This window comes from Homarus americanus, unplaced genomic scaffold (genome assembly GCF_018991925.1).
Source record: "Homarus americanus isolate GMGI-L3 unplaced genomic scaffold, GMGI_Hamer_2.0 scaffold52806, whole genome shotgun sequence".
NCBI lineage: Eukaryota > Metazoa > Arthropoda > Malacostraca > Decapoda > Nephropidae > Homarus > Homarus americanus.
In genome coordinates this window covers 7,040,891-7,067,690 of record NW_024720773.1, presented here as the reverse complement: position 1 = coordinate 7,067,690, position 26,800 = coordinate 7,040,891, and the positions used below count along the sequence as shown (strand labels likewise).

The following is a 26,800-nucleotide window of genomic DNA, read 5'->3' as shown; positions in this document are numbered from 1 at the left end:
CACTATGTATTATAGATTAGTGAAGTCCTCACCTTATTTTCTCTTGACTAATATTTTGTAATATTGCATCAGTCACGATACAGGCTGTTTGTTCTCCCAGGGTGAACAAAGATGTACGCTATTATTGCATGATTGATCGTTTAAAAACAGCCTTATAAAATCTAATCATATTGACTTATCACTTAGATTACACTGTGATTTGTCCATAGTTTATATATGCTATTAAACCAAAGCAATTTTTAATGTGAATACACCTTTCCACAACTAAGCGCTCTATAAAATAAAAAAAATCTACAGTATGTTAGTTTAGGGTTAGCTAATCATCTTATATTATAGGCACAGTGTGGTTCAGTCCATGCACGTCTTTGTTTATCCTGAGGGAAAAAAAATTATCGGGCTGGTCTGACTCTGGCTTACGTATCGTGACGAAATCGAAATTCCGCTAACAATTGCCAGTGTTCTGTAGGAGCCTTAAATAAAACAATACTTTTGTGCTTGCTTTATCGTCAAACACTCATTTTAAATATATGTTCTGATGTGTTATTGGAAAATGATTGTTTTGATTTTTTATTATAATTCATAATGTAGGTCACACTAAAAAACACCAAATGTTGTGTTTGGCAATTGTGATTCCGTAGTGGTATATTAGTGGAGGAGTATTGGGGAGTTGACACTAATCTTCTGAACAGTATAATGTTAAGTAGTGATCGTGGCGTGATAAGTTTTGTACAGCTACTTATAGCGACAATTAAACAGTTCGAATACAAAAATGTCTTAAGATAAAAATCTTCGTGGCTGTTGCCTCTGGTTATCAGGTAAGAGTTGCCAATTTCCATCCTTTACTCTTCTTACTTTACTATTTTGATTGCTATTAACCTTTAGTACTGGGGAAGATTCACAACTATAGCATTAAATTATGCTAATTTAATCCTAGACCTTGATTATGTAAGATTATTTAAAATTTCAGAATTTCTAATAACAAAAAACTGGTTTACATAAAAAACCCCAAAATCTTCCCTAATTTTTTTCCATCATGAACATCAAATTAAAACCATAATTTTTTAGATATAATTTTGTTTTATTTTTAATTTTAACTTAATAACGACTCCTGACAAATATTTCTAGACTCATTCTCAAAGGTTCACAAGTCAAATATTCCGCTACAGTAAAGATATGTGTACGTGAATCGCTTAAACAAAGACAGCATTCATGTTGGCAAAGATATTGTCAAAACTCCATTGAAAACCTACTAAATATGTTGACGCGTAACAGAGACAATATTTCACTAAATAATCTTAGAGGATCCGAGCGAGGTTGTGGATAAATAGTGTAAGATAGCCAGCGTTAAAGGAATCCTTTATCACGAACATTATCCTTTCTCTCTCTCAGAAAGTAGAAGACTCTTATCTCATTTAGCGATCAGAGTTCATGTCCATTTTGGATATATTTATTTCGTCTATGTGTTTTCGCGGTCTTGTTCGTGGTGAATTTTTAACGTTGTCCAAGGATCGTGAACAATAGGCTGAGGTTGGTCAATACTGCGCGTGACTGACTCTTGCTAAATAATGGGTAAACCCAGCGTCCGCTTCCCTCCAACATCCTTACTCTCCATATTTGTTTTATAACTGCATTGTTTTTACATATACTGACACTATTATCTTGTATGAGAATTTCACTGAATACATACAGTGTATCTATCTATCTATCTATCGTGACGAGCTACGCCTACAGCACAAGAGCGTCCAAAATGGCGTAGAGTCTGCGCCGTAGACATTGCTGTGAGACTACTGAGATTTATTATATACGCGTTATCCTGAATTAACGGCATAAAAAAATAACATCACCTGAAGATTTGCCCCTAGCTTATTTCACCTAAAGACTTACTACCCTAATACTAACCTATCATACCCTAACTAACTTAAACTTAACAGTCTAACATAATCTAACAACGCTAACATAACCTAATCTAATCTAACAGTGCTAACATAACCTAATCTAATCTAACAACGCTAACATAACCTAATCTAATCTAACAACGCTAACATAACCTAATCTAATCTAACAACGCTAACATAACCTAATCTAATCTAACAACGCTAACATAACCTAATCTAATCTAATGACGCTAACATAACCTAATCTAATCTAACAACGCTAACATAACATAATCTAATCTAATGACGCTAGCATAACATAATCTAATCTAATGACGCTAACATAACATAATCTAATCTAACTTAACACGAACTTAACCTTACGTAACTTATTCTAACGTAATCTAATTTTACTTTACGAGCTATACGATAGTTAATCAGTAGGTGAAATAAGCTAGGGGGCTATTCTTCAGGTTTTCCGGGAGTTATAAAAATTTCCTTTCCATGCCTCGAGTGGCCCGTGTCTGTATGAATGGTCTATTGTTCCATCCATTATGTGTGTGTGTGTGAAGTCATTTTCAAATAACTTGTATTAGTTTGTTTTAGCGTAGGCCAACTGCTAATTTTCAGGTGAGAGAAACGGGTGGGTTAATCTTCAGGTGAGAAGTTTGTGGCTAATCTTTAGGTAAAAGAAACTGGGGGCTATTGTTCGGGTCAAAGAAGCAGGGGCTAAGTTCGGGTGTAAGAAGCTGGGGCTAATGTTCGTGTGAAAAAAAGCTAAGGGACTACTCTTCAGATGAAAGAAGCTGAGGGGGCTAAGCATCACGTGATCCCAATAACATATTTGTTCCTTTAATATTTCAACACCAGGGTGATCTCGTTTACTTAATGTGTTTGTTGGTGGACGATTTAAACTTTACACAGTTTATTTTTATACACAAAGGACGAACTTACATTTATACTTGTTATGATATTATTTAACCATGTTTTTATTTATACATTGATATAAGTTTTAATGGCGTTCGTGTTGTTGGCAATCATCAGCTGCGTAGTTCAAACATATGTGGTGTACTGACTCACTCACCCAGATTTTCACAGATCAGCATGTTTGTTTATCTCACGATATGATTAGCCTCACCAGTTAATTTCACAGTTAAGATTAACTACCCTAACTCTAGCCTAACCTGACCAAACGCTAATTTAATCCAATGCAAACCTAACCCAATGTTAACCTAACCTAATGCTAACCTAACCTGACCAAACGCTAGCCTAATCTAACCTGACCAAACGCTAGCCTAATCTAACCTGACCAAACACTAACCCAACCTAACGCTAACCTAATCAAATGCTAACTAAATCTTATGTTAACCTAGCACTAAGTTAACCAAACCCCCAATTTTCAGGTGATCCGTTAATTTTAGAGAAGTTTCTGCCTGACTGCTATAATACACACGTGAATGAATGTACCTTGATTAAATGCGTTTCTCTAAGCTTTCAAATCCTATCGCCAGGGTGCAGATTCACAAAGGTTCATTATTTATCGTAACAGAAGCTGTAACTTTGGAACTGTTAGGAAGTGAAATTAAGGAAGGAAATGATTTTGATAAGATTTTCTAAATTAATTTTGTCTTCTATCTGATGTTAAATAAGATTGAGATAAGTTTAGATAGTCGCAGTATATTTTTTATTGTTTTTTTATATCGTACTTATGTTTTGGTTTTAATTTCATCAGTTAGCTGCGTTCTTACATCTTTAGTCACGAGGAATATTCACTTGGCAACCCATCTGCTGGGCGGGAAGGAGGCAACATACTGTACGTGCATCGTTACTGGCCGAAGATAAAACATTATGTTTCATATAGCCAATTGATTTTATATATTTTTGGCTTAGTGGGCAATAGGTTATGAAAAGTTAGTTATTCTAGAGAAATATGCTCATGTTAAATTGGCTGTTACAGATAACCTTTGTTGTTGCGCCTGTTACCACGGGCTAGTCAAGGTCACGCCGCGTACTCCACTTTTAACCGTTCAAACCGTTTTTAACAACACCTGCACGTCCTCCTCCCGTTTCATAAGCCTTGTTGCTAGGCTGCTGTTTGCTGAGTCCCATAGTTCATTTCGAAGAAGTGACGCGAGAAAGGGGGAAGTTCTTGTCTTCATATTATTAGTATCACGTCATGCCTCGACCAATATCAGAATTCAAATTTTCTATTTAATTCAGACATAAAGATAGAGGTTTAATGATAATGCTGACATGAGCATTTCCTCGGTCGTTGTCTAAGGTAAAAATCACATTGTTAACAGTTAAGTCAAGACAACATAGAGTAATGTTTTCGTGGTAACACTATCAGTGACTCATCCTATACTGATAATAATAATAATTATATGACAGTGGGAGCTATTCCTTAGGTTACAGTCACTCGCTGCACCTTCACACTAGTATGACTACCTCAGTTGTTGCCCCTGATGACGCCATGAATAAGTCCGTGTTATATTTGTACAGTGTTCATGTGTAGGACAAAATCTCTCTAGGATAAAAACCAAACTTAACCTCGACTAACACTAATATATAAAAATGGGGTATTTTGCATTACTTTGCAATTTAAATGATGGGGTTTGGTCCGGGGGTATTTTGTCTTGGGGGAATTTGCGTGGGTATCAATGTTGTTCATAGTACAGTATCTGGGTGGCCAGGAACCTGTGATACGGAACACGGATGTGATGCTGAGATCGGTACACCCCTAGTACCAGAAATGAAGATAAACGATATTTAATAAATACAACTAAGTCTGAATGGAATCACATGAAGATTAGCTCTCTACCCCCGGCTTATTTCATCTGATGATTAAACACTAACGCTACCTGGTCAGATTAGGCTTGGTCAAGTTACACAAGATTGATTAATCACTGTGTGAAGTAAACTCAGGGGGTGGGGTGCAATTTTCACGTGATCCGTTTGACGGTTAATAAACCTCAACTTACCACACACAGGTATCTGAGGAGATGAGTGACGCTTCAATATTAATATCATCATTGAATCTAGAGAGAGAGAGAGAGAGAGCTATTGTAGTCAACACCACCAGGTTTAGTGTTGCGTCCTCCGTCGTGTTGGTCATGTTGCTTCTCGACAGCTTCAGTAACACAGTAGCTGCCGTCATCTTCGACTTTAGGGGAACCTTTATAATAGATGCCAGATGATTCAATTTACTTAAGTCAGTAATTCCTTTCCACACCTATGGTACCATGGGCCGCCATCCCGAAAATTTTCGAGAAAACAAATTATCGACTAATTTAGGAACATAAGAACATAAGAATGGAGGAAACTGCAGCGGGCCTATTGACCCATACTGGGCAGTCCCGTTTATACCCAACCCCTATTGCTCATTTAAGCATCCAACCTATGTTTGAAGCTATCCAGCGTATTCGAGTTAATAATGATATTTGGTAACTTGTTCCATTCATCCACTACTCTGTTTCCAAACCAGTGTTTACCTATTTCACGCCGAAATCTAAATTTGTCTAATTTAAAAACATTTTAGTTAGTTTAACAAATTTATTGACAAAGCTTGTAGTACAGTTTGCCTATTCTGAGTAATTCAGTCAGGTCTTGACACTGAGGGTGGTATCACTTCTCACTGCCACGCAGGACAGAGGTTCATACACAAAGAAATACATCATATTCATTAACAGCTATAAGTGTATAGAGGTCAGATTCATATGGGTAATGTCACTGTTCACTGCCATGCAGGACAGAGGTTCGTACACAAAGAGATGCATCATATTCATTGACAGTACATATACATATATGTACACACACACATACATATATACATACACATATACATGTACATCTATATACACATATGCACACATACATACACATACGTCGGTCAAATTCATGTGGGTAATGTCACTCTTTACTGCCATACAGGACAGAGGTTCGTACACAAAGAATGCATCATATTCATTGACACTATATATAGGTCAGATACATGTGGGTAATGCCACTGTTCACTGCCATGCAGGACAGAGGTTCGTACACAAAGAAGGAAATACATCATATTCATTAGCAGTATATATAGGTCAGTGGATCACATACATTGGAGTCATATTCTAATTGAAGACTAATCAGTGTGGGCTAGCAAACTTGGGATAAACAGCAAGAATGTCCTCAAGCACACCTGATTCAATGAAGTAATTACATAGTTCAAGATACAATAAGTCAGGTGGCCTGAAGTCTTTGAGTGTCACATTCAATAATATAGTGTTCAAGTGTATGCTTTAAAGGTTTATCACAAAGTTTACATGTTGAGTGTTCCGGTATGGGTACAGCGTTACTAACTTGCCAGATGTGTCTGTATCCTAGCCTAATTCTGGCCACGACTACATCACATTGTCTGGTTCTGTCCTTATGCTGGCCATACCGGTACCTCTTGTCACAAAATTTGTCATATTTACTAATGCTACAACTGTCAGGTCTCTCTGCATTTCTCACTTCTTCTAGATCAGAGTTCATGATTCTGACTTGAATGTTTTTAATTACAGCATTGGACAGGCCAAGGTCACGGTCAACATTTTCTTTCTTACATGCCTCATTGGCCAGCCTATCAGCACGGTCACGATACCTGATTCCAACATGGGACGGAATCCACACAAATTCGATACGAAAGTTGTTCTCATTGGCAGTTATCACATTCCTTTTAATATCACATACAACTTTAGACATAGAGCCTGATGGGCTGTTCATTGATTTCAAAGCACTTTGAGAGTCACAGAATATCACCCCACCTCCATTTTCTTTGAGGTAGTCTGTGGCTAAGTAGATTCCAAAAACATTGTTACCGGTTCGCTCCTGGTTGGATAGTTTGAGTACCTTTGTAATGTCCCCTTTGTTTAACCCTGACTTCCATTTATACACCTCTATCATGTCGCCCCTCACTCTACGTCTCTCGAAGGAGTGCAAATTAAGATGCTTTATCCTGTCTCTGTACTCAGGTTCTTGATGCCCGGGATTAGTCTTGTCATTCTCCTCTGGATTCTTTCCAAGGATTCTATATCCATTCTGTAATACGGTGACCAGAACTGAACTGCGTAATCCAGGTGAGGTCTCACAAGCGCTAGATATAATTTTAAGATGACCTCGCTAGTCTTGTAACTAACACTCCTTTGAACGAACTCAAGTAAGACACCGGCCAACCGAGGCCATTGGGTTCGTTTGACAAAATAGCGTCCCCCAAACATTGAGGTGTTGTGGCCAGAGGGACACTTGCACGTGTCACTGGTACACTACCTGACTTCTGGCACCTGGCAGCTGGCACCTCTTGGGAACAAAGTTGCTGCAAGAATGCCTTTGAGGGTAGTGTTCGTCTTCGAGATGTTAACCCAGCCATACATCTTGTTGATTCTAAATGGTCATCAGTTGCAAGCAGTGTGCAAAAAAAATAATAATAGCAAAACAATTAGTTGCATGTTAAAAAGAGAAGAGTGGTGTTAAAGTACGACACGAAGTATAAAGAAGTGCCAAGCTGACGGGAAGAAGTTTTGGCGAGGTGCTGAGGGTCTATTTACATCTGCTGGGCTTCGCGGCAAAATGACGCGGCCAGAGTTGTTGTTCTGACTTCACAGCGACCTGTTGAGTCTCCACTTGTGAACTTTCTCACCCCTTCACTGGTACTTATTGGCTTTCTTCAAGATACCATCAGTAAGTGTGATCAGAATAACCCTTATGTCCTGTGCACTGTGTCTTGTAAGATAGACTTTCTTCTTCTTAACTCTTAACAATACGTCTAATTGACAAGTGTATTTCAGTGTTTACCTCAAGCGAATAGATCATATGAATATGCTGCAAATACAAGATAAATGTTAACGTAACTGAATGTTCCTTATGGATACCATTTCAGCTGACTTGTTGGATATGACGTCCAAGTGAACTGTGAACACTTTACTCTACCGTACTATCATAACATCTGTAACAAGTCACCCCGTCGTAATTGTAAATGTTGTTGTATAAAGGATTTTGTTTTCTTAAACCACTAGTCAAATATTTCATTTAATATTCCCTTAATTTATCCTTGGAAAAATGTGTGGGAAATGGTATTGCATAGTAGTAAAGGTAAACGTGAACTTCCAATTGCTGAGTGAACTATTTATTTCTTTTGTTTTACATTTTGCTACTTAAGTTTAGAAATGGATATTTAGTGGTGAATATTTTGGTGGTTATGATTGGCTTGTAAATCCTGTTTTAACATTGAAATTATATATTTCCTCATTTCGTGACAATCATTGAGAAGAACAACTATAGCCTTACTGACAGTTTACACTTACCTCTTTATACATAGTGCAGCCTAACAGTTTACACTTGCCTGTCGATATTTGTTATCCTAACATTTTACATTATCTGTTTATACATAGCGTAACCTTACACAGTTTACACGCTTATTTATACCTGAACTTTAACAGTTTACACACCTGTATACATAGCCCTAGCCTAACAGTTTACATACTTGTTTATATATTGCAGTAGCCTAAGTTCATAACTCCCCATATTCTATAATATACGTTGAGCGAACGTACCATGATATTATTAAGTCCATCCGTTTAGACTCAAGCTTACATTATGAAGCTGGATTAACGTTCACACGACGCCCTTGTACTTGATTAAGAAGGTTGCTTCCGAAGATGGTGTTATTGTGTGCATGATAGATATTGTACAGTAGATGGTATTCTTGTGCCTAGTAAAATCTATAGATGGCGGTCTTGTGTACGGTAGAATCTATAGATGGCACCCTTGCGTGTGGTAGAATCGGCATGTACTGTAGAATCTGCGTGTGTGGCAGGTATTGTATATGGTGTTATTGTCTATAGTATGATCTGTAGATTGCGACCTAGGGCCAGTAGTGGCTTAACATAGCCTTTTTCATGACATTTAACACGATTTTTTTTATACGGGGAATGGCCCACACGGGCACAGGTCATCGGCCCACAATCAGCTTTACTATTTTTTTCTCATAAATTTTACTTTATTTTGGAATACAGATACAGTTTCTAAGAGTTGTAGCTATGCAACAAAATGTAGCACGTTATATTATTTAAAGTAAATAAGGCTAAGTAATCTGTACACGTATACAATATTAAGTATACAAAAAATGATAGTTGACTAATAAATTGAAAAAAAACGACAAGACATTTTGTGTAATGCTCATTTGGTTTACTGCAAACAAGAAGTATTTTACGATAAACTGAGGGAATAATCTGCTAAATATGTCCTTTGTAAAGTGATGGTTGGTGTTAGTGTAGATGGTTTGATATTAGGTGCATAGCTACATCATTTGTAATGGATAGAGAAGCTACACAACTTAAGTGTTCCAAGTTTTTTTCAGTAAGGTATATTACGAGTTCATATTATAATAAACTGTACTGTACTCCGTCGCTTAGGAAGCACAAGGTCTCTGCTGGGGTCAGACCTGTGCATGACAACAAAAGATTATTTACTTCAGTATTGTCGGTATTTTAACCAAGTCAGCATGTGTATAAAATTATGTATCCAGACAGTGTTGTGACTATTACTAAATAAATGCGTTTCTTATATTTTTCAGTGGTTGTTGATCTTAAAAGGGGAGGTCATCAGTAAATAGTAATTAAGGTTGCGATTTTCACCCCCTGCCTCAGGAAGTGAGTTATAAATTTGAGTCACCCTCACGACTACAGTACACAGACGACCGCAGAACGTAGATTGATATTGACTGTAGATAACCAGCGAACGTGAACGACCCAGTAGCGGTTGTGGAGGAGGAAGCAAGAATGTCGCAAGTGGGAGGGGACGAGACGGGAATTGTCAGTTTGTTCGGGCCTGATGAACCACAACTTAACAAGAACAAAAAAGACAAAAAGAACAAGAAACACAAGAAACAACAACAGAAGGAAAATGTTTCACAAAATCCAGAAGAGAATGCCAAGAAAACAAAAGAGGTATGTTATTTTAATTTGTCCAATAGACTGGCTTATATTTTACTCTTTGATAAACTAATGAAAACAGCTATAAACGTACAAACAACAAAGACACAAACATACCCTAGAGGTCATACCATCCATCCACTCAAAGTTCAAGAAGCTATTTAATGACAACTTGTTGATTCACGCAGTTTCTCATTTCCTTGTGTATTAATTACTTAATCTCCTTTTCTACCATTGTACACAACCACCAGGTAATAACTAATGCATGCTGAAATATTCTGAATCATTCTTACACATCCATCTTTCCTTTACAATAATTTGGTGTTATTTTATATGTACAGAATTAGTTTACTGAATATTACTCTTGTATATATTGACTTGTTTATTTTAATGTGTTTATGTCAGTAGATGTTTAAAGTGGGCTACATCACGTGTATTTTAACGCGACGGTTACAGTATGACTGAGTGTGTTTGAACCTGTGTAACACTTTATGTACTGTATGTGCATGACTTTTTCACGAGTGTGCGCGCATGTGTTTTATAAATGCATTGATATTTGAGTGTCTGTCTGTCCGTCTGTGGTGTTTACAGTGACGTCAAACATGAAGCCAAACTCACTGATTATATTATATAACTTGTCACTACAGCAGTGTAAATTTATATTAATAAATGCTGGCTTGTCAAAAGAATGGACAAGAAACAGACTATCCTCCTTTAGTGCATGTTATTCATTACATTCCCTAGTAAAATTGGAAGTTATTGTGGTGAGGCTTATGCACCAGAGAAAATAAAGATTAAAAAACATTACTTGGGCGTGCGCAATCCATGACGTAAATGCAGTATGCCAAACGTCATTTTCTCTGTTCCAGATAAAACAAATCTTAATATTTGTGAGTAGTTTAATAGACGTATATTCAATTGATGTAAAATTATCTTGTAAGGTTTGATGATTTTTAGGTGGAGTTGATAAATATTAAGAGTTTCTTTGGAGATTTGGCACAAATACCTGAGTGGGAGTCTCTCAACAGCTGGTGCTGGTCTTAGTTGGTTTGTAAACACTGTGGAGGGAAGTGGGCGGTCAACTCTTAAAACCTTTCACTGGCTCTTTAATGTTCAGTTTTCTATATATGTATACATTACGGTGAGTAAACGTGTATGTTCAAAATCCAGATTGATATTATGAATGATTTGACAATTTGATTCTTTATTCAAAACTGCACCCGATGATTGGAGTGCTCAAGGGCGTACATCGCCTAGAGAGATACATTTGGTTGAGCAATAATGTAGGTGGTGTAGTCACTTGTTTATCTTGTTCACCTTAAGTAGATTCAGCCTTACCAATAACCAACAAATATGTGTCTTAGGAGCACACCAATGATGAATTTAGGGTACCTTTAGTAACTTGTGCCTTTGTTTCATCAATATCTGAATATCTAAACTAACATCTAGAGCCTCAGTCTTCATTTTTTGACACTTTTAGAGAAAATTAAAGATACAGAAGAGGTGATAGTCTTACAGTTGATCTTCCATAAGGAATGTTTCACTGATTTGTGAAAATCATTTTGGGTTGTTAGAGTGAGGTGTGTAGGCGGTCTGACTAATTACCCAAATGTAGCAAAATGTAGCCGCAATGAAGTCAAATAATGGTCCTACATGAATAAATCGGACTGCAAATGACTTCTCGACTAGTATTTGGTGTCACAAAGTCACAAAAAATTGGAAAACTTACTTTAATCTGAGTTAATAGATTGCGTGCATGTACCGAGGGAGCGAGTAATTACCCAAATGTAGCCAAATGTAGTTGCAATGAAGTCAAATGATGGTCGTACAAGCGTAAATCGGGCTGTGAATCACTTCTCGATTATTATTTGATGTCATAAAGTCACAAAAAATTGGTAAACTTAATTTAATCTGAGTTGTGTTAGGTTAGGTTAGGTTAGGTTAGGTACATGCACTTGATCTATTAACTCAGATTAAATTAAGTTTACCAATTTTTTGTGACTTCGTGACACCAAATACCAGTCGAGAAGTGATTGGCAGTCCAATTTATTCATGTAGGACCGTTATTTGACGTCATTGCGGCTACATTTGGGTAATTACTCGCTCCCTCGGTACATGCACGCGATCTATTAACTCAAATTAAATTACGTTTTCCAATTTTTTTTTACTTTGTGACACCAAATACTAGTCGAGAAGTGATTGGTAACCCGATTTATTCATGTAGGACCATTATTTGACTTCATTGCGGCTGCATTTGGGTACATTTGGGTAATTAGTAGGTGTGTAGGTGATGAAGTCAAGTGTTGTGGTGTGTGACGTTAGGCAGAAGAAAGTGTTTTATCTCTTAAGATACAAATAAAAATCACTCTTCAACTACACTGATTCAGAGCAACATATTTGTAAAATATTGACGTAATATATACAGTATACTTAACCAGAGAGGAAATTATTCTGCAGAAGATATATGATTTCTTGCCATGGAAGGCCCCCAAAATGGAAACAGTTTTTTGTTAGGTTAAAATTTGCTTCAGCAAAGCTGTGCCCATTCCCTGGTCTTGTTCATTTTCTGGGCTGGTGCCTTAGGTTTGCAGTGGTGAACAGTGAGGGGAACCCCCCCCCCCTCCTCGGGTTGTACCCTACAGCTACCATCAAGTTATCATGACTAACACGTATGTACTAGTATAAAAAACTAATTCCTTCCCATTTAGGAGTTTTTCAATAGGTAATAAAAGAATTTATCTTCTCTACAGTAAAACAATTTCTTCACTTTGCTGTTTTTCTTTCTTTTTTATGGGTATTAGTCCATCCGAGCACAGGTCACCAACCCACATCAGGGCTTGGAGGATGAAAATAAATTGAACCAAAAATAAATATAAAAATGGAAAAAAAACAAAAAAATCAAGAGTGAGTTATTATATAAAATTATGTTGTATAGTCAAAGAAGAAAAATAATTGAGACCCTGCAATTGTGTGTAAATGAGGCAGAAAGTAAGTCATATCAGTAACCTGGGACTTGGTCACAATTTTTGGGGTGAGGAGTGCAACATCGTAAAGTACTATAACAAATATATAGATATTACTCTATGTCTACAGCCAATAGATTCATATTTACACATTTAGATTTTATAATCGAAAATTCTTAAATATACTGTATTGGTGTGGTAATATTGTATACGGGTATTGTTATAATTATGGCAGATATGTGTTGATAATTTTGCTAATACTGTATAGTATTTCAGGAAGTGTTGTCAATAAGCGTTAATTTAAACTTAGTTCAGTCTCTGTAGTCAATTGGATTTCAGGATCATTCCATCATTAATAACCGTTGACCATCCTCTGTGGCTCACGTCATTCATTGCCAGCCTAACATTGGAGAAGAATGGAAATAAAACTACAACTGATCACTACTGTGAACTCCACTTATGAGACAGAACTGACCATACAAGTGTCAAGATACAAAGTTGATTTGCTTGAAATCTTCACTCACAATCTGTATATGAAACTCTTGTCAGTGCAGTATGAATATGATAGACGTTCTTAAGGAGAAATTTCTATTTTCTGGGTCAGCCTTAGACCAAGCCCAAGGTTTATGTCAAAGAATGAGACTGAAATTTGTGGCCAATATGTCATTGCTTCTTGATTGAGAAATAGTGTTTCTCACCATTTTATTTTTGCAGTTGAGGCAATCCACTCAAAACAGAGTAAAAGAGCCTTTCATCATAAAAGTTTCATACTGAATAGGAGTTCGAAGTTAGGAGTCTGAGAAGTATATTTCAGAATAATTGTTAAGTTATGCAAGTGCCACAAACAGGATGTAGATATGTGGCATTGTCAATGACATTTCTTAAACTTGTAGTGTATTCATGAAATTCTTACTACCGTACCAAAAGATGGGTTGTCATAGGCAAGGACTTTCATATGTAAAAGGGCAAGGGGTTACCTAATTGAGGTGTATATAAACATCTCAAAGGGCACTACTTAGTCGAGTGTCCATACCTGGAGCTGGCGGATGCCTGCCCCACAAGGGGTCACAGCTCAGGGTTAAAGAAGTCAAAAGTCCAGAAAACTGTGAGGGCCAATTTTTTCGGAGTGAGAATTGCGAACTCTTGGAACAACCTGCCAGAGAGTGTTGTGATGGCACTGAGTGTGAGCTCTTTCAAGACCAGACTTGACCAACACTGGAGCAGGTTCAGATACATTCAGGAGCCAGTGGATGTCCAGTACTTGCCAACAGTGCATAACAGAGATTTGACTGACTGCCCAAGCGGCTAAAGAGACGATCAGTGGCGAAAAGGATAAGAGTAAAGGTATGAGATGAAAGAATTCATGCTGATTGACTATGTGGCTTTTGGAAGTTCTTATGGTTATTTTTGTCTTTCTAATAGGATTCTTGACATCTCTAATGGCAGGTCTTATTCCCACCCATCCTCAAATATTAGGATGGCTATAAATGATATGAGCTGCCAAATTAAGGTTGATGGAAGGGTCAGCTACCTTCCCTCCTACCAAGGGTCATTTATGAAATGAGTGGCACTGAGGATTAGGTAGTTGCTGTATTGGCATGGTGATAGCTTGACCACCCTTTTCCTTTTAAAAACTACTCATGCTTGTGTCTGGACACAATACAAGGGTTCCGGTTGCAGTGGGAATATAAAACTAATCATTTGATTAATCCTGAAAGCTAATTCTGAGAAAAATATGGACTCTAATCCATAGACTTAGTTAGTTACATAACATGAAGCTTTTAATGCAATCTTAGTTATGAAATCAGATTCCAGGATCAATCCATCATTGCTCTAGATCAGTGGTTCTTAAACTTTTTTGCCTTGCGCCCCCCCCTCTGCATAAGTCCTAGATCCCATGCCCCACCCTCACCTACTGATGCAACCATTGGTTATTATAGAGTGGGAGGGATAAGCAATCGTGTACTAGACTTTTTTCTCTGACTGCTCGTGGCTCCCTTGGAATCTTGTGGTGCACGTGCCCCCCAGTTTAAGAACCACTGCTCAAGAACCTTCCCTTTACCTTTTTCTTTATCTTCCTTTTGTTTCCATTCCATCCCTAAAGAAAATAAAGTGCAAAGTGTTTTATTATGTTTTCCTACTATTGTTTTTACGATTCTTTTTCCATTCAACCTTCATATTCCTCTCTCCATTACCCCAAGGAGTGCTGTCCCAACTACCAGTGAATATTAGGGAGTCTGGAAGAATGTTCGTCCCCTACACCTTAGTGTTCAGTATCAATATTTTTCAAATTTTATATTTTTGCTGCAACTCCTTCCACCTTGAGCACATTCTACAACATTTACCTCGTAACCTTTAGTACAGTACTGTGGTTTTTCACACCATTATTAAAGATGGGTACCTGTTCTCGTTAAAAAATTGTGCAGCCAACTATTATATTGTGTCAAGGTGAACCTCTCATCCACAGTGATATACAGTCTCCTTGAGTTTTTTGCTGTATACCCTACTCATGTTTCACTACCTGGGAATTGTATATGATTTAACCAATCTTGTGTTTCTTAACTTTTGTCTAAACAGTATTAAATGTAAAAATATACCGTTCAGTACTCAAGTGATTGAAGAACAAATTAGGACTTAGCAAATTGGTGGAATAGTATCTTTAATTGAGGGAAGATGATAATGTGTCTTCTGGAGTAGATATTCTGACAACATAACAAGTTTGACTTGATGTTATGTTTTGAACCAGTTGTGAGGGATAGTGAGAGTGATCGTGACTCCGTGGATTCCAAGGCCAGATGTCTGACCTTGTAGCCAGTCATGATTCAGACCACAAATGATGTACCAGTCAGGTGCTTGATTACACTCGTGCGGTAAATCACTTTTTAATATATTTTTAATTAATTTTATTATTATGATTATCATCATCATCATCATTATTGTTTTATTATATTCCCCCCCCCCCCAGGCCTTGATGTGGGTCATTAAAAATTACCTGTGCCCTGGTGGGCTAATGCCCTATAAAAAAAAAAATCTTATTTTTCCTTTACTCACATACACATTTAATGTTTTACTTTATATCTATTTATTTGTTATATTATTTACTGTCATTACATCTTTATTCATTTAATTATTTACTCCACATACCTTGTTTAAATGTTACTTTCAGTTCTATACACTTGATTTATTCATATACAGTCAGTTCTGCTATAACGCGATAGTTGTGTTCTTGTAAAACATCGTGTTATAGAAATTCGCATAATAGAAATAACCGGGCTTATGGAGAAAATAGGGTTAGGTGCAGATTACTACTCGAAATCGAAAAAAATTTAGTAGTTAGCCTAACACAAAGGATAGCACAGTCTAAATAAATGTTACATTTATATCTAATTATGAAATCATACAGTAAATGTAACACTTTACCTTGAAAAAATGTGAATATAACTTGTTGGGGGAGAAGGGTGATTTTGAGGTTGATAACATCGAGCTTCTCTTCAAGGGTTATAGCCTTTCTTTTACGATCATCACCGGGAATGCGATCACCAGAACGCTTCTTGGAGATATTCTTCTTTACCATATTCACAGTTAATACCACAAAATTGGAGAAATAGTAAGCAAAAATCGCGTTACAGCAAACAAGCGTTCGCGTTATACAAATGTCGTTCCTCTATTCATAAATCGCGTTAGAACCAATTCGCGTTGTCAAAACACACGTTATAGCAGAACTCACTGTACATGTACAGTAGTAGTTCCTTATACATCATTACTTTTATTATTTTTTTAATGTAGATTCTCCATTTGTAAATCTGTCTTTTAAATACATTACAGGGATGCCTGTAGCTACTGTAGGTATACAGTATCCTCTATAATTCTCACCTTGGAAGATACAGTACAGTATTACAGTTGTTTCTTTATAAAGGACCTCACTATTATTGTATGTATTTCCAGGACACAATGGATACCTTTCTCGGTTTATTTGATCCAGCCATGGAAAACGAGACAACACAAGATATCGATGAACTAAATGGAAATGTTAGTCATGATGAGCTGCAGTACAAAGGACGTCGGGGAACCCTGGGGGGCGTGAGAAGGGGCCCCAGCGTTGCCATACTTCCTGACCAGCTGCCATCTGAACCTCAAGAGGGGAATATTGAGTACAAGTTAAAACTTGTCAATCCAAATCATGAAAGATTTAAGAGACTCGTATCTCAGGTGGGTTGATGTGGAGTATTTATTTGTAATAAGTTTTATTTTTTATCCTCCATTTATAGTCTTTGCAGTTAATACCTGTTTGGACAGTCAGCCTGTTCTTTGAAGATTTACCCCCCCAAGCTTATTTTACCTGGATATTAACCACCTTAATGCTACCTAGGGGTTAATTTTGGCTAAGATAGGATAGGTTAGGTTAACCCTTAAACAGTGGCTAAAAGTTTCCCCATGTGCACAAGAAATTTAAAGCAAAGAACATGAAACATCCATTAATGTTTCCTGATGTTCCAACAGTTAACATCTACTGATGATGGCTGCTGTTTAAGGGTTAAGGTATAGTAGGTTAGGTTAACATTAGGGTGGTTAATCTTCAGGTGATCTAGGGATTGTTTCTAATAATTCTTGAATGGGATTTGTGGAGTGATCTACAGGTACTCATGTATCACAAACTCACAAACACGCATTTATATCCTGTGGCAATGTAAGTCATTAAAAGATGTGGACATGTAAATTCACGGGAAAGAACTTCACCATCTTGAAAGAAGTGCATCTTTTGTTTGTGCTTAAAGAGAGAGATAAAATAATCAAAAGTGCAGGACAAGTAATAGGATATACAAATACTGTAAGTGGATAAATAATAGTATATAGAACAGAGAATGTTGGAACAGTGTTTGGTTGACAGCTCCACAATAATATGATTATGGCTTAATATATACAGTGGTTGACATGGTTGGTACAGTACAGGACTAATATTTGCATCTAGTCCATAGGTCTTTGTAAGCAAACTTGTTACAGTGACTCAGAAAAACTCTGTAGGGTAAACTAAAATCTTGTCCAATATATTGTAAGTGTATTCATAAAATGCTTGTAATCTTTGGAACCCTGTACATCTTGAGAATTTGATTAGAATATTGTACTGTATGATGGTTGGTTTTCAGTTAGTGTTGAAAAAGCTCATCATTTACTTTCAGATGCAATGGAGATTACGAGAGGGGTTAGGAGAAGCCATATATGAGATTGGGGTTGAGGATTCTGGGATCCTCCTCGGTCTAACACAAGAGGAGCTGGAAGCCTCAATGAAGACGCTACGTCGCATGGCCAAACAGCTTGGGGCGTCACTAACAGTAATACGTGAGAAAACCATATCGGGTCACAATGGGCAGACACGCAAGGCTGCGGAGGTTCTAGTCAGAAAGGTGTGTTAACAGGTGTGGTGTTGTATGAAACATTTTGAACTTAACAAGCTATTATTTTATTGTATTCTTGGTCTTAATCATTTACTTTTGTTTACTACTACAGTACTCAGTACAGAGGCTTACCGGTAGTTTAGATTTCATTCAAATTGAAACAATGATATATGTACAGTACTGTACTGTATTTACTGTATATGTATTAAATTAGAGCTATGTAAAATTTTTGTCAGGTACCTGATGATCAGTATAGTATAGAGCTAAGAATAGCAGTGCTGGGAAACTCTGACGTGGGCAAGTCCACACTACTGGGAGTTTTGACACGTGGGGAGCTGGACAATGGCCGAGGCTGTGCTAGACTCAATGTATTTCGTCACCGACATGAAGTTTGTTCAGGGAAAACTTCATCTATATCTCTGCAGCTGATGGGTTTTGACTCTCAGGTTTGTGCAATAGTACCCAATTATTTTATAATTTATCTATCATTGTATATGACTCGACATTTGCTAATACGTACTGTACAGTATAGTTATTAACAATGGAAACTGGTTAGACATTGACTTTTGGGGTCTGTACAGGGTAATGTGATCGACCAGACATGTACCAGAAGTCGAGACTATGATGATGAGGATATCTGCAGTCAGTCCATCAAAATAATCAACTTCATAGACCTTGCTGGAGATCAGAAATATTTGAAAACAACTGTATTTGGACTGTCTGGCTATTCTCCACATTATGCTGTTCTAGTAGTAAGGTAAGACATAATTAATCCATTATTACTTACTTGACTTTATTTTTGCAGGGTAGCTGGAACCAGGAGCAAAAACAGATTATCTTTATTTGGTGAAATTTTTTCAGTCTTTCTGCTGTATCATAACCATAAGCTACTCTAGTTCATGCTCTTGGGGTATTGCAGCTTTTTACAAGACATGGTGAACCTGTTGACCTCCTGTTGGAAATATACTAAAGGAAGACTAATAAGTAGATGATTTTTATTTTTTGTATTAATAAAAACTGTGCTAAAAGATATGAACTTTATGATCTGTATTAATAATTGTGTGATGAATTTCTTATGTGATAATCTGTATTCTACAGTGCATTTTCGGGCGTGGCGCCGATGACCGAGGAGCACCTCAGTCTTGCTCGGGCTCTGGATGTGCCCATTGTTATTGTTGTCACCAAAACTGATATTGCATCACCTCAGCAGATCCAGAGAACAATTAATGATCTCAAGCAATTTCTCACACAACCAGGATACAAACGGGTAGGAAATTGGATAGTTTTCCTGTGGTGTCCAACTGTTCATCCCAAGTTAGGCAAGAATAATGTTTCTGTAATTTTAGCAGTTACATATTACCATCATTGGAATTATTTATAGTTGAAGTAATGTTGCTGAATGTTGAAAATATTGTTTGGGATAATTTGCTCCTTTTGAGTGACAAAAAGTTAGAATAGACAAAGGAAATGAATGAGCACAAGATCTTAACATTTTGCAGGTGCCATTGATTATTCAAAATGAGGACGATGCCATCACAGCTGGCAGCAACCAGTTGGATAATAACATAGTGCCCATATTCTGTGCCTCAAGTGTCACTGGGGATGGGCTTACTCTACTTAAAAAGTTCCTGTTTGTGTTGCCACCCAGAATAAGCAACAAAGAGCGAGAGAAACTGGAACAGGTATAGTAGTTGTGAACTTGCAGTAAATTTGTTAACTCTTTTACATTGTTTTTCTTGGAGGAGGAGGAGGTTTTCTCTCCTGTTAGGGTTAAAATTTGTATTTTTTGGGTAAATTTTGTGTCTTTATGGTAATGGAGCTCATACACTTGATTAATATAGAATAGATAAGGTTAATTTCTTCCTTTAATCAATTACCCAAATTTTATATCTATCATAATATGCTGAAAGGTCTTTGATAATTAGTTCAGTACATTTGTTGTTCACTGTGTGCGAGCTGACGTCTCCCATTGGACCCACATTTTTGGCCTAACTATTTTCAGTCTTCGTTTGTGGTGGGTTGGCCCCTTGGATTGATTTTTAGGGGAGTTGATAAGATGTTGCATTACTTTTACTTTTATCCTCTTCACCAAATGATCGGCTCGTTTGCCACTTGGGCGGTCGGTCACGTCTCTGTTACGCACTGCCTTCATGTCTAGATTTAGCAAGTTTGGCCAGTATTTTAGGAAACAGTATTCACAGCATTTAGTCAAGATGATCTAGGTGATGTCTTGTATGTAATAGGAGCAACAGATGAGAAACAATGTGCCTTACTTCACTTGTTTGTAAATCAGATTTTGTCTGGTAGTATTGTTTACCATTTCAAGGTTAACAGTAACTATTGAGGGCATTGCTGTTTATTAAAGTGTATGTACTGTACAGTACTGTATTTAGCTTTCTGTTGCAAAATAATAAATTAGGTCTTTATTTGTTGTAGATAAATTGTGCTGGAGAAATACAGCTATATAGATAAATCTCAAGTATAAGTTACTTATTGACAAGATTGACTGGTAGATCATTTGAACAGTTCAGAACCAAATTTTTTCTATCTAGTTCATTCACTAACACTGGTAAACAGACAGAGAATTAATGCAAATATGTGGATGTCTTGCAGGAGCCAGCAGAGTTTCAGATAGATGAGGTGTTCCATGTAGACCACAGCATAGTTGTAGGAGGCCTGCTTACTAAAGGTGTCATTATGCAGGGAGCAACATTACTACTTGGTAAGATCAATAAGTTGTGTAACACTGAAAGATGATGATGAGTTATGTGTGTTTGTGGTGGGGGAGGGAGGGAGGGGTAAAAAATTTCCCTTGGAAAAAAACACTTCAGGTAAGAAGTGGAATTATACACCCCTAACATCCCTTGACTACATTAGCTATATACCGTATGTAGGATCTGATTCCAGTTTACCAAGACATGACCACAATACTTTGCAGTGCACAGTTCCTCATTTAAAAACAGAAATAAATAAATAAATGGGCACTTTAAAGACAAGCTGTAAAGATATAGAAAAAAATCAATGATAATTTGAAGAAAAAATATCCTAATGAAGGAAAGCCCCGGGCAAAGATTAGTAACAACTGAAGAATTTTGTCATATATAACATGGGAAATCAAAGTTTCTCTGACAATGATACTAACAAACAACAAAGCTTAAAAAAGTTGAAAGGAGTCTGATCTTACTGAGGCACTGCAGGTACAGGTACCATGAAGTAATTAAATTAATGCAAGGAGACTGTGCAGGAAATTAAATTTTTTGTAGTGTTGTAACAAGGAGAAAAACATAGTATAAAGGGAAGGGAAAAGCATAAACATCCACTGAGGCCTCACTCACAAGTATCACAATTATCATTTGTGAATACGTGTACAGTACAATTTTTTTTTTATTGTACTGTATATTTATCACATTAGTTATCCTAACTTACAATATATTTTTCATACATATTAAGTTTTATTTTCATGTATGAAATAGGTTTTGTCTTGCAAAAAATATTCTTGGAACTTAATCTCCATTTTTTAGTTATTATAAGAACAATTCATTTGCATAACATTGATTCACTTTAATATAGTAACACAACTATGACATTAAGTGAGTATTCCTTGTATATTAAATGAGGTTTTATTGGCAGGTCCAATGGACAACTGCAGCTTTGTCCCAGTGACCATTGGGTCAATCCACCGCAACAAAGTTCCATGCAGAGTAGTGTGTGCAGGACAGTCGGCTTCACTGTCACTACAAGGTCCAGATCTGACTTTACGCAAGGGAATGAAGTTAATGAGTGTTGAAGCAAGGCCTAGAGCGTGTTTCTACTTTCAGGTGAGTAGAATTTGTTCTCATCGTATTTTCACATTAATTTGTAGTGTTACTGTACTGATGTTTTTATAAGTTTGTTAAGATATCAATATTTTGTAACTGGCTTTATTGCAATTTTCCTTCTCAATCTTACAAACTTGGTTTGCATGTCTTCAGGCAAGGACACAAGTTCTCCATCACTCAAGTAGTATATGTCGTGGATTCCAAACAACCGTCCATATCGGAAATGTTAGACAGACAGCTGTTGTTGAGGGGATTCTTGGGTCGCGGGGACTACACACAAATGATCGGGGTTCAGTGATATTCCGCTTCCTCCGGCAGCCGGAATTAGTCCAGAATGGGGCAAGGCTGCTGTTCCGGCAAGGATCAACCAAAGGTATAGGAAAGGTAATTCAGGTGTTTGAAGAAGAGCCAGATAATGTTGACCTTTATAATGGTCTTATAAGATAAGTTGATTGAAGTATAACCGAGTGATTACCGAGGTATCTGAAAACTTGTATATAATAAGTGAGATGGTATAATGGTGTTAAAAACTTAAAATACTTAAATTTATTATGAGAGTTTTTTGGGAAAAATCTTATTTTTAAGTTGTGTACACCTCAGATCTCTTGAAGAGTAAATGGGGACAACCCAGGCCAAACATAAATATCCTTAAGAAAGAAGAAAATTTAATATACGTTAAAGCATTATTACTCCCCTCCTCTAAATCCAAATTAGCGAGAAAAATCTGGTATTGTCATGTGTATATGTCTTAAAAATTTTGTTTTATTTTTTAGTTAATTTGGACATACAGATAACCTAAAATGGACTTATTTTGTGGGCATTGACATTAGTATAATGTGAGCATTGATTCTGCCCTCATCCTGTCTGATCAGGACTAATCTAACATTGTAGCACAACCAAGGTTAAGGTTAGATTGGATTAGATTGTATCTGGTGGTGTTTGCTTAGCTTAGCACAGCACACCTTTTGATTCACAGCAGTATCTCTAGTACAGTAACTGGCCACCGTCTATTTTGAAAATTTATTGTAGACACGACTTATCATTGGGAAATTGCCTATAGTGCAGAGATATTGTACACAATGTCCAGTTATAATCAGCCTAGCCATAGGCTTTTCTTGTAAAAAATGTATGCCCATACAGTACACAATTATTGCATCATCTGCACTATGAAGTATAGCCCAGACTAGTAGAATGCTCCAGCTCTTGTAATGCCCACAGGGTAACAACAGTTCCATTTGATCCCCCATGGAGGAGTGATCCCAGCTCTTTGTTCTCACAAAGTGATCTCAAACCCACTGTACTCACTAAGATTAACACAGCTCCATATAACCCTAGAGAGAGATCCTAGTTTCACTATGTCCCTTCTTAGGTGACACCTTATGTTCCCACAAAGTCATAATAATGCCAGCCAGCTTTATTCATATAATGGTGCCTCCAACCTGTCCCCACCAAATGACCCCAATCCTACTGTGTCCAGAGAATAATCCAAGTCCCTATTTGATCCTGTGATTGAACTTTACATCTGAAATTGTAGGATCAAACAAATGTTGATACAAGGAATTCGTGTTCAAACTATCATTTAAGGAAGTACAGAAGTACTGTGAACTTAGTCTGAATATCATACTATAATGACCTGAATGGTACATACCAATATTTTGGTTGTTTTATGTGTAGTAAAGTTGATATAAGTCACCGACAGTCTGAAAAGTTAATTAGCTAGCTGACAGAAGTTCTTGCCATCTACCATCATAGCAAGGAAGGTCGAATAGTCAAGAGCCACTACATAATGAAGATGTTATACACTTAAAAACACAGGACATAGTGGTGTATCCATGTTGTGGGTTGTTCTCTTATCCCAGGTGTTTTGGCCATATTTCTTGACTTGTAAATACAGACCATAACCTTGTCTTGAGATAAAACTTTAGCTGTTGTGCTGGGAACAGAATTTCATCAGCTTGTTCCTGAGCTGCTTTTTAAAGTTATTACATCTGTTTACCATGACTAATGTTTAAACATTATATAATCTCTTAAAGCTTTATATCTTACCACACTAAGATAGAAACATTTCTTTAACATTTAGAAACTGACTGATCCCACTTACGATTTAGGAGGATGAGGGACACATTGCATCAGTTCACTGTATAGGGCATTACAGCCTCCCCCCTCCCCCATATGTATTGATCAATACATGAAATTATTATGTGGCAACACAACTCTGTGCACAGTCATCACTAATTGAAGGCATTGTATGAGGCAGCAAATTTATAATCTGGTGTGCAATAGATTCCAGTGCTCTCAGACAACCAGTTGGTTTACTGTCAAATGCTTAATCATTGAACATCTCATGACCCAAACTTTTATTGATTAGATGATTTGTGTGCAATTTGATTGCCAGCTGTATGACCTAATTATTGGTGAAAATCTCTGCCAGATTGACTTACTTAGTGAACACACTGTTAGCTGGTTATCATATTTGTGGCAGAAACCAGATATACTGATGATCTTGTAACTGTATTCTTTAAATACAGTGAAACAACTTTTTGAGTTTATTACTGGCTAGTAAATGGCATACAGTACATATTCTTAATACCATTTAAGGTTTTCATTCCTTTATTTTTTTGTAATCTGTGTGGACTAAATAGTGAATAAAATTTAGAACTCTAAATTTTAACTAAAGTTCAATAAAATACTGCCACAACATTTCCTTTGAATGTCTTTGGTAGTATATGCTGGATATTTTCTGTTAAAAGTACAATTTTCTTGTAAACCTGTTTAATACCAGTGCAGTGAGGAAGGATTATTGTAGTGTATGGAAACTTTGTAGAATATAGGATGTACAGTATAGTGTAAATGTTTCACAGGTGAGGCAGAAATATATTGCAGTAACACACATAGCTACTACCAACCAAACGCTGGGAAAAGTACATTAGTATAGTATGAAAATTAACTGCCTACTGCATACTTTTATCTATATTTTTTATTCCCATCTGTGCTCAGTACTACACCAAGGGGTTATAAAATTAGGGCTCACTAAGTCTGTCACTTCTCATTTATTATTGTATCATTGGTCTCTGTGTAAATCAGTTTTTCTTTTCATCAAATGGTACACAACAGTCAGCCAATTATATATGTTTATAAGTACACTGTGCTCTCTAAAAATGTAGGGAGAAGTAGGGGATGATGACCCATAGTTTTCAACATTTTGAAAAGGATGGAAATACTGTATTCTTTTATATAATCTCTTTTTCTTACCAGTTAATAAAACATGTACAGTATTTAGATTGTTTATATTGGTGAGATAATCGCATCTTTTATTCCCATAGTTAATTTTCCAGAAAGGAATAAAAGGAAAAATTGTACATATCATATAATGGATATAATTTTCAATATGATTAGAAAGGTACGTGTCTCAAGATGTTTTAAGTTAAATTATTCTTCACAAACTTTACTTTTTTTTTATAAGGACAAAATGAGGAAAATTATGGAGTAGCCTTTTGAGCTTATTTTCGGTTACTGTATGAAGGTTTTTATTTTTCAGTATAGCTGTTAACACTCTTGGGTTTGGGTAGGCACTCTCCCGTGAGATGCACAGTATCTGGCCTGTTTTTTACTCATCTCACTGCACTTGACTGCACCACACGAGAGATAATTGTATGTAATGAGTCATAGCAAGCTTGCTATTTGAGATAAAAGAGTGGGATTCACATTAATATTGTAAATAAATTATCTACAAACAGTTTTAAATGAGTAATCACAATAAAATAATTATTTATGTACTTAAGCACAAGTGGAACACTAAATTTTTGTTTACGCTTCATGAAAATGTTTGTACATCATTTTATACCTTCATTATTTCATGTGGTTGCAATATGATCCTTGTTCCATTATAAAACATACATATTTAGGGAAAAAAAGTTATCAAAATGTTTTTTGGAAAATGAATATTTCGCTAGGTAATAGTGGAGTAAATTTTGCATTCTGATGAGCACGCCCAGGCACCACACTATCACCACGTGGTGCAGTCTCCTTGCACTTTCTACGTTTTCCCATCCCTCCATCCTTGCCAGCAGCACAAGGCATAGTTCAAAACTCTCGCAACACTGTTATGAATAAATGAAATCACTGTGATGTATGAAAATCGGCACAAGCCAAAAGTAAATGTGTAGGTCAATGTTATATCCTGGGATCTTTAAACATAAAAGGGAGACTGGTGTGGTCACCTTGGAGTGCAGTCTACATAGTTGCCTGATCGTGCTGACATTGCCAAACGTGTGTCTTGCGTGTCTAACATTCGTACGCAAACAAAATTATTTTATTTTGCTTCATATGCAAAGTTGTGCATGAAAACCCCAAGAGTGTTAAGATAAAGGGAGTTCACGTATGCAAACCTGCACGTTTGATTTTTTCCATTTAATGTTAATTTTACAGTTATAAAAGCATGGCTCAGAAGGGAGCAAAATTTCATAACCTTTCAAGACAAATGTATGTTAATGTATTTTATTTCCTTACATCTCTGTGGTTTATCACAGAGTAAAGATCAGTATTTGCATAAGATGTAAAAAGCACCTTTTCTTTAATGAAATGACAAATAACAGTAATTGTTAATGTATCTGCAAAGCAGGTATTGCCCATGTCAGTAATGAATTTGTGGTATAGTTTTTTTTTTTTACGCATGTGTCCTCAAACAGTGATGCCTGATTGTTGATGGAAAAGAAATAATTTAATAACACATTTTGAACCACATTTTGCAAAATCCTGGAGTGACATTTACATACAGTGCATTATAAATTACATCCAGGC

The 26,800-nt window shown here is 36.6% G+C and overlaps 1 protein-coding gene across 3 annotated transcripts; it reads left to right on the top strand.

Annotated features, from left to right (window-relative positions):
- Positions 1–667: 667 nt before the first annotated feature.
- Positions 668–25,275, top strand: LOC121860962 (GTP-binding protein 2-like). Of its 3 annotated transcripts, none has more exons than XM_042358376.1 (11): positions 668–815; positions 9,469–9,841; positions 16,735–16,998; positions 17,967–18,191; positions 18,419–18,628; positions 18,764–18,939; positions 19,281–19,449; positions 19,682–19,864; positions 20,796–20,904; positions 21,813–22,000; positions 22,154–25,275. In XM_042358376.1, exons 2-11 carry the CDS (start codon positions 9,674–9,676, stop codon positions 22,445–22,447), a joined length of 1,986 nt encoding a protein of 661 aa, XP_042214310.1. In that variant the 5' UTR covers positions 668–815; positions 9,469–9,673; the 3' UTR covers positions 22,448–25,275. The 3 variants fall into 3 exon arrangements, with proteins under 3 accessions (XP_042214310.1, XP_042214311.1, XP_042214312.1); XM_042358377.1 differs by lacking the exon at positions 668–815 and adding an exon at positions 7,027–7,574; XM_042358378.1 differs by lacking the exons at positions 668–815; positions 9,469–9,841 and adding an exon at positions 10,829–10,967.
- Positions 25,276–26,800: the final 1,525 nt, after the last annotated feature.